Genomic DNA, 9609 nt, shown 5'->3' on the forward strand with positions numbered 1-9609 from the left:
TTAGTTTCCTTCGAGTACACATGGATTGCTAATCAAACTTTGTGTCTAGCCTAAATCTAAACAAAATACTGTAGAACATTTTTAGTTTGGTTCCTAAAGGCTTTTCTATTTTGCCATTTAGCAGTGCACGCTGACAATTTGTCTTTTTCTGTCAATGAAACTAACTATTAATACAATTCTATTTAGATCACAACTAAAAAAGAAACACACCAGATACATAGGTCTGAAAGATTGTTTAACAAATCTGATCCAAAAATACACTGTTATTAGTAATTTGTAAATTAACATTTATTCTATAGATATGTTTAAAAATGTGGAATGTTGTTGTTTGTATTAACCACCTTAAAACTTATAATCAATTATAGATTTTTTAACAAGATACAATTTCGAGTTGTGATGCATGCCCAGATGTCCACACTGACTGCAAAATGCAATTTATTGAGAAACATTTTCTTAAATCCAGTTTCTGTTTCCACAAATAAAAAACATAAATACATTATTAGCATTATATGTATTTGCTGAAATATATTTACAGCATATGTTTTTGGAATTTCTTTATGCTGCATGATGCATAGAAACAAGATTATGAAATTACCTTCACATTGCTCTAAAAGACGAATATCTCTTTCATGAATTTCACTGTCTGATAACTCTCTTTCTACAAAAAAAAAAGAAAAGCTATCATAAATGTTTAACTCGTATATAAAACACATTAATCTAAAACACTAGGCAAACAATGTTTAATGACAAAATATCAATCAAATATCGTTTTATAAACTATTTAGTTATATTTTGAATGAAATCATATCAGCATCATAAAAATAATAATGGTGTAAAACAAAACATTAAGATAACACAGGTCATTTGGCTTATCAAAATCATCTGTTCTCCACATGAAGAATCAGTAAATTCCAAATAAAATTAGCCTTTCACATTCATATAACAAAGTTTTAAAGATTTCCAATTAATAGCACACACATACAACATCAGGCAAATCATTTTCAAGATTATAATTATAATCAAAAATTAATTTTGTCAAAGAACAAGTCTGCATATAGACTTTCAGGACTTAAACATATTATTATAACATTCAAATTTGTAATTCTAGCCTTATAATTCCATCTCTCAAATAAACAGTTACAATCCATCACACTTTTTAAGACACAAATCAATTTTACAGCAGGTTGGCTCACTAAGGATATAAAGTCTAATAAATATAAGAAATATAAATTGACAGCAATGATGGGAGACTTTGAGGATTATAAAACATCAAGAGAGTTGGTCAAATGAGAAAGTAGAAAGTCAAAAAATGTATGAAAAATGTTTGACTGAAAATGTAAGAATAAATAGCAAGTATTTCTTCAAATACATTAATAGAAAGGAAAATGTTATGATGGGGGTAGGACCTATAATGGATGATAGAGAAAGGCTAATATCTGATGATTATTGGATGGCTGGGTTATTAAATTTTGCTTTTTCTTTGGTTTTTACTCATGAAGATTTAAGCAGTATTCCACATTCTGAACAGTTGATAAATGGAAACAATATTAACCAAGATAACCACATTAATCTTTAGCTTCATAAGAAAACATTCAGAAGTTTAAAAAATGATAAAGCTTCCTGAAAAAAGTGATTAAAATTGTCCCAGTAATTATAGGCCTATTAATTTCACATCAGTAGCGGGAATAGTTTTTGAAAGTCTGATAAAAGATGCTTTCCAAAGTCATTTAAGAAAGTTTAAAATTTTGTTGGATAGTCAACATATTTTCATCAAGGAAAAATCTTGCTTTACTAATCTTTTGACATTCTTTTAAGAGGTTACTGCTAACGTAGATGAGGATACGAGTGTGGATTTGGTGTATCTAGATTTCCAGAAAGCATTTGACAATGTCCCACATAAAAGGCTTGTTACAAAAAATTGTTTCTGTAGGTTTTAGGGGTTTAAGTTGGCTTACTGAATAGAATTAGGAAACTGGTTGGATGGAAGAAAGCAGAGCATTGTTATAAATGGAGTTCAGTCAAACTGGATTATTTCATGAGCAAGGCATCTCATGGCTCAGTGTTAAGGCCTCTGCCCTTTCTGATTCACATCAATGGCATAGATGAAGGAATGGTTAACATATTATTTAAATTTGTTGTTGACATTAAAGTTTTGGGTGTTGCTAGCTGAGAGAAGGATGCTACCACTACTTTACAAAAGAATTCTGAATATTTGGTAAGTTGGGCAAATAAATTGCAGATGACTTTTAATTATCATAAATGCAAGGTAATGCATGTAGGATATAATCTGAATTATGAGTATAATTTTTAATTAAACTAACTTTAACAGTGTCATGAAAAAAAAATAGAATGGTGTTCTGGCTCATCAGTCTCATCCAAGCAATGTGCTGTTGCTAGTGGCAAAGCAAGTAGGATTTTTGGTTGTATCTACAAAATATTAAGTACAAGTCTAAAGAGGTTATAATGCCATTATATAGGTCATTGGATACGGAACATTTGGAGTAACGTGTTCAGTTTTAGGTTCTTTACCTTAGAAAGGACACTGAATAGTCAAGAAGGATCCAGAAGAGGGCTACTGAGTTGTCATATGAGGATAGGTTAAGATCTCTGAACTTGTCTTCTTTTGGGGAAAGAAAAGTAAAATGGGATCTGATTAGTGTTTAAGATTATTAAGTGAAATGGCAGTGTTGATGTATCATCTATTTATATATATTTAATGGTGAGAACAGTAAGACTAGGGGACAGAGGTATATATATATATTTTGCCAGGGTAAGAGTTATCTTCAGCTAAGACAGCTTTATTTTTATAAAAGGTTGTTGGCCTTTAGAACAAGTTGTCATCAGACATGGTAGATGCTATTAGTTTAAAGGAAAAGGCTTGAGAAGGGCTGGCTTTGAGTTTTTTAGTGTTTATTTTGATATAAAAAGAATTTAAAGAAAAATTTTCCCACCTTTACAGAAATTTGTTCACTTAAGAATATGTTATTCTCTCTCATCAATAAAATCACCAATTTATTGTTTAGAATTTCAGCTAAGTCTCTTCTTTCCAAAATAAAATCCTTTTAAAAAAATCTCTTATAAAATCAATATTAATTTTAACTTTCCTTTTTGCACCTAAGGTATTTTCCGAGAGACTTTCTACATCTAAATCTCTTTTTTTTTTGGTTTAACCATACTTTTCTTGACTTTTTTCTTCTATATTTCAAAAAACATAAGCATTTTCAATACTAATAATAAATTTTATTTTTTTTGCAAGCTAAGTATTTCCTCATTTACTACTAGTTTAATTCACCTATTATCCATTTCAGAAAAGGCTTTCAGCTAGAATGTATCATTTTGTAAGAATACATTACTTTCCACTATTTTGACCATAGTAATAAGAACATCCCAAGCTCAATTAACATTTTTCCTATTTACATTAACTACACACTTCTCACAAAAAAAGGTAGTTTTTAGAAATCAGTCAGCCTAAAATCAAAGATGTAGATCTTAACTCTACAATTAGTTTTAATAAAAACTTCATCCATCATCACTAGTGCTTGAGTGCTCTTGCATAATTACATTTCTTAGTATATCTTCCTTAGTATTAAAAACACGTCTAAAATGCCATCTTCAGGATCTTAAGTACACTGTGTGGAAAATCAAATCCATAAAATCCTCTTAAAATTTTATATGTATGTTTAACTGAATAATACATATTTCAACAAGTATTTACACTTGAAACCTAAAGTGATACTAATTTTTAAAAAACATCATTCAGTGAAAAATAAGCTGTCTTTATCAGTACAACATAAACGTTGCATACCTTCAGTTACTTTAAACCAGACCATGTACAATTCTATATAGCACTAGAAGTAAGCAGTTTCATGTCACTGCAATCTGTGTACTAGCTTTACTTACCTTTTGTGTGAGATTCCCCTTCTTTAGAATCATCATTAGTTCCAACAAACTCAGTCAAGACTGTTCCATATTTCTTAAGTTTAGAAATTATTCTCCGATAAATCTCAGCATCCTGACGACCTGCTCGAATACTTCCACAGAAGTAAATTTCAAACTTCATTTCCAAAGATTAACTGAAAATATTAAGAAACTCCTAAATCTCCTATAGTTTTTCTACAGCAATCATTCACTTTTCAAAACATACTGTTGTTTATTTAGCATTAGAGGTAGGCAAGTCTGATAACTGATTAACCACTGGTCTCATTAATCAGTTACATTCACAAATCAATTAATTCACTATATAGTATATATATATATATTTTCTCAATCAATTTGACTGACCTTGTACACATCCATAGCTGTGAGACTATATGTACATAACTCTGAATGTACTAAGTGTATTTTTATGAAATTTTGCAAGATATTATTAAACTGTAAGCATTACAAGTGTTGTAAACAAAAAATCTGATTTTCAAATAAAGTATTTGGAATAAAGATATGTTTAAATTTACAAAGCCTTTACTAAGTCTGAGTTAAAGGTGATTTTCATGTTAAAAATCACAACACTTATTTTCATCATACAGTTTTCATATTTCATTTGCATAATCTCAAGAACATACTGAATGAATATCAAATACAGTGAAATTAGAAGTTGAAAAATAGAAATAAAATGAATAATACCATTTTTTTTTCGAGAATGATAGCAGATTGTAACAGACAATTACAAGTATTTATCCTAACAGCCTCAGCTACTAACCTTTTTAACTTCTGCTTTCTTTTAATTTTATGGCTTTATTGCTGTACTTTGGACTCTACTACACATGGAAAGCAAATAAATACAGCAGGAGTCCATTTAGGTGTTTCTGGTAAAGCTTAGGGTAAACAATCAGGTTACAGTCATGCACATACCATGAGCTCACCTTATTCATCAACTCAGCTCATAAAATTCTGAATGTTATTTAAGTTTTGTTTAACCCAAGAAGTTTCTAATTTTTAAATTTCAGTTACTTTTTAATAAATATAAGAGCAATAAATAAGAAATAAAATATACATAAAACTACATTTAGTACTAACATACAATTGAGGCAGTTTTGCATTCAAATACACATTCTTGGTAAGCCCATTGAGTCTATCAAATTTGGGTATTGAAAAAAGAATTCACGTAGCTTTCAAATATGCATTTTAGAACACAAAAAATACATCAATCAGTAAAACAGAAGGTTCCAAAACTACTATAATTTTTCTAGTTTTCAAGGTATGTTATAAATAGGTAAAAAATTCCATTAGCTGTTCAGAGTTGAATAACTTTGATCACAGACAAAGAATCTAGGACTAACTGTCTACAAACGCCCACTAAAAAAGTAACAACTATAACAAGCTTCATGAATAAGAGAATCTGCTATTTCTGTTGGTTTTAAGCATGTCCATCAGTCATTTAATGATTATATATACTACTGTCTTGAAAGGTGGGACAGATGGGTGGGGATTCTCTGTTGGGTTTAACAAGTTTATTGTTATATACATGATACAAAGAATTTAAGATTGAGAATTTTAATATTTCCTTTTGAAATTAAATAATTTAACCTTAGATAATGTGAACATTTGAGTCATAAACTTCGGTTTGAAGCCAAGTTTACCAACATACATTGATACCAAAGTTAATTAAATTTTGAATGTAAAGGTATAAAAGAATGTGACCTAACCATATGTGTAGTGTTAAGCTAAAAAAAACCTTGAATTCGTCAAAAAATAATAGAGAGGAACCGTAACAGCAATATTTTGATTACTTAGATACTTGAAATAATCAAAAACACTAATTCCTATTAGTAGTCATTTTCATGAGATTAATCTATTCAAAAGCAGATTTATTATTCACATGAAGATCAATTGAAATTCCCACTACAAATAATGTTATATACTCATACCATTAACTCATATATTTCAATCTACAAATCTTCTTCTGAATCATACTGTAGAAGCTTGTTGCAAGTAACTCACTATATAATGTTTAAGATGCTGTTCAGTTCTAACCATACGAGGTACTATAAACATGGTACTACCAACTGTGTAAGCCTAAGTGAAGATAACCAAGAAACATATGTTCCTCTAACACATTTTTGAAATTATATTGTTTCCTTTTCAGAATTGTCTAAAATTAAGTCCTTTTCCTTAAAAGAAGCATAGCAAGGAATACTTTTTTTTTTCTTACCAAATCTATTTGCTCAGTTTTGTTGATTTAAATTTTCAGATTGTACATTTCCATGCTTTTCTATTTAATTTGATGGGGCATGTAAAAAAAAATAGCTTACGTGCCTAAGAAAGGCACCTGAAAATATTCATTGTCCTAAAATTAAAGTAAGCAATTATTATTATTACAGATTTAAACTACCATAATTGCACCTACAGCAAATCCAGCATTTTCTATATTTCAATATTGTATTAACGTATACTATGTTTCTGATGCTGTAGAGGTTTTTCCATTGACATGAAAAAGTAATGTAGTTATAGTTTACTCTGCCATAAATTCTCAGCTGGTCTGATGAGTTCTGGTATTGGCCAAAAGGCTTTGTTGGCAATGGATAGTGTGTGTGTGATAAATTATTATATATTCTTCTTTAATTCCACTGATAAGTTCTTAGAATTACTAATGTAGTTTTCTTCTGTTGATGATGTGGTTGCTTGACACAAGACTAGCCTGCTAGTTCACCAGTTCTTCTGAATGATAGTAGAGTTAGTTCAAGGAATAATAATAATAAATAATTGGATTTAGAAATAAATAATATTGTGTTATCAATCCTTAACGTAACTGATTTGAAAATGATTTTTATAAAATTGATCATATCTACACTTCATTTACTTAATCTAGTTCATGAAACTGATGACGTAAATAGTGCCTAGACCACTACATCTATCATGTCCCATCCAGTCTGATGAGCTCTGGTGGCGTTGAACAAAAGGTTTCATCACCACTGGATATGGCAAATGTAGTGTGGTTAACATACTATCACATTTTCTTCTTTGCTCTCACTGTTTAAGTTCTTAAAATATTGGGTATCAAGTGCTTAGGCTTGTCTTTTAAAGAAAAAAAAAAAGACTACTTTGTCTTCTATTCTAATATCTTGTTATCTGATGCTGTAACTCAAATCACTGTTGTGCATAAAGAAAAAGATACACTGAGAAACTTAATAGCCGTAAAGTTTTGGATCAGTATATTTTGCCAAAGGCAAGGTTTATGGCTATTGTGAGGATTTTAAGCTTTATCAAAACTTGTACTGATATGGATTGCTAGAAAGGAATGTTTATTGTCAAATATGGTAGCATTGAATGAAACAGGAAGTTCTGTGATGTCACGTGCATGACCTTTACTGATGAAAGCTATTTTATGGCATGAGTGGTACTGGGGGAATTTATCCAAAAGTTATACAAATGTCATAACAAGGAGTGATTCATTAGGCCATACATCCCAGTTGATATTGTCAAAACAATAAAACTATTATTATCTCACTATACTCTAGGTTTTTTTTTATTATGAATTCCCCATTGGGCTTCAAACTTTGTAAGGTAATGCTATAAATAGCCTGTAACAATTTATCAATGATAAACTGAAACATCTAAGAACATTTTTCAAACAAATGACGATCCAAAAAATTAGTACCAGATAAGCATGTCATAAAAAGTTAAAACTGCCAACTTTATGAACTTATTGCAGTCAAAACTAACATAAATCTATAAAAAAAACATGGTGTAAAACTTTTTACAAAATAACCTACATTCTCAAAGAATAAATTAATAATCTCACACACAAGAATGAAAAAAAAAGTTACATAAGTTGAAAATGTGATTTTGAGAAAAAATATAACAAGTAAATACCCTGGAATACAAAACATCTGAAACACAACCTATTTGTCAGTGAACACAGAATACTGTGTAAAAAGGAGTTTGTCTGAAACAATATCCACATTCAGAAAAAAAATAAATGTTAAAGAAAGAGAAGGCATCAAACATCAAGACAGAAAACTGTATTATTAGTTGGACTATATTATAGAATGATTCAAGTCAGCTAATTATAGAAACCACTATTAAATGGCACACCATCAATGGTACCATCTAGCCTAGCAGTTCTCAATCTGTGATCTCTCTTCAGGTGGTCCAAGGAAAGGTTGCATAATTTTGGAAAGGAAGCAGTAGCACAATTCATCCCATTTTGATCCACTGCGATAAAAAAAAAACTCTGGTGGTCCACAAACAAAAATGTTTGAGAATCACTGTTATAGCATTCAATGGTCCTTCACTGTAGTATCTTACAACACTGTGAACTAATTTATCACAATAATGTATTTAAATATGATAAAAATTCTTACAAAAATACTAACATTTTTACACTTTCAATTTTTTTAAGTTGTTTTGTATAATAATAATAATGTTTCAAATTTGTTGATGCACAACAAATTTGCTTATCCTATTATATACACAATTTGGCAATATTATTTAAAGTATGTAGTGTTAATTTTTTTATAGCATTTATGAAATTTTCAAATGATAAAAGTGTTTTGATGCAAGTTGTGAAGCATATTCCTCGTAAGTTTTTGCAAGTAAAATTATATGAAGTCTTTCTTGTACTTACATAGGCCATTTTACTAGTTTTGAAGACTGAACAATGAAACTGTTGAGGTTACATGCAAACATTCCACACCTGTTTTCACAATGAAAGACTAATTTAGATTTTCATGCTTAGAGGTGTTTAGTAATGCCACAGCAAAGGGTCTCCTGCATCCAGTTATGGAGTTCCATCATAGCAAGTTCATGAGTGTGCAGTACACTGTACAGGAAGCATAGTACTATAATTCCAAATCACTAATCACAATGATGAAACTGGGCAGATGAAACTAATTTTATTATCGCCCCCGCCGCCTTTAATATAACATCAAGTACCAATGTAAATTACTTTTTTTACTACTATTATACACTTGAGCCTGAGGATGTTGGCAAAAGCTTTGGTATGTACAGGCTCTCCTCTGTTCTGAAAAATACCTGTATTGTAATGACTAGTAAATTCACAAAAATATTACTTCACTTTTCAGTTTAACTCTTTAGGCTTATAGAGTATTTAATTTTAAGTTTTTGACGAAAGATTATAAAAGTTCTGAATTTAGATTGTAAAATATCTCTGCTCGCTCCAATATAACATAACAAATAAAATAATTGTAAACTTTTTAACTGAATACTTTACCTTATGAGACAAATTGTTTATGTTTATAAACAGTTTTCGCAAAATGCAACTTAAAATAGTAATTAAGTCTCACTCTATCATTTAAAAAGTGTCACCACTAATGATAATGTGTTCCGCCAAATCTCATCCCCATAGCATGCGCATGCGTGATACATGGGCAATAAGTCTGCCAAATCTCATCCTTCTAAATTATGTCTTATACAAAATATTTTTGGTAATATTAGTGCTATTTCTTTCCTTATTATAGAAATTTTGTGTTGTTTGTTTACTTTTATGAGGGCAACTTTGTTCGTATACTTATTTTAATTCGTAAATACTATAGCTACTTTCACGTAAAGTACTGTTACGTCTCCGTTTGTTAATTAACTTTCCGTAACTTCGTTCCGACGAAACTTTAGCGACACAAGTCCTTACTTAATAAAACTGGTTTATTATTTCCG

General features: G+C 29.9%; 1 protein-coding gene across 3 annotated transcripts in view; it reads right to left on the reverse strand.

Annotated features, from left to right (window-relative positions):
• The window catches only part of LOC106457060 (2'-deoxynucleoside 5'-phosphate N-hydrolase 1-like), a 14868-nt gene extending 5564 nt beyond the window's left edge, over window positions 1–9304 (reverse strand). The window contains exons 1-3 of one of the 3 annotated variants that reach the window (XM_013916443.2): window positions 9170–9304; window positions 3901–4073; window positions 596–658 (exon numbers count right to left, since the gene is read on the reverse strand). In XM_013916443.2, the coding sequence (XP_013771897.1) occupies window positions 596–658; window positions 3901–4060 (223 nt within the window). In that variant the 5' untranslated portion in view covers window positions 4061–4073; window positions 9170–9304. Of the gene's footprint in view, window positions 1–595; window positions 659–3900; window positions 4074–8031; window positions 8095–8563; window positions 9136–9169 lie in introns of those variants that run through there. The other 2 variants (XM_022382874.1, XM_022382875.1) reach the window with 2 other exon arrangements.
• Between the last annotated feature and the right edge of the window lie 305 nt (window positions 9305–9609).

This window comes from Limulus polyphemus, unplaced genomic scaffold, assembly GCF_000517525.1.
Source record: "Limulus polyphemus unplaced genomic scaffold, Limulus_polyphemus-2.1.2 Scaffold287, whole genome shotgun sequence".
NCBI lineage: Eukaryota > Metazoa > Arthropoda > Merostomata > Xiphosura > Limulidae > Limulus > Limulus polyphemus.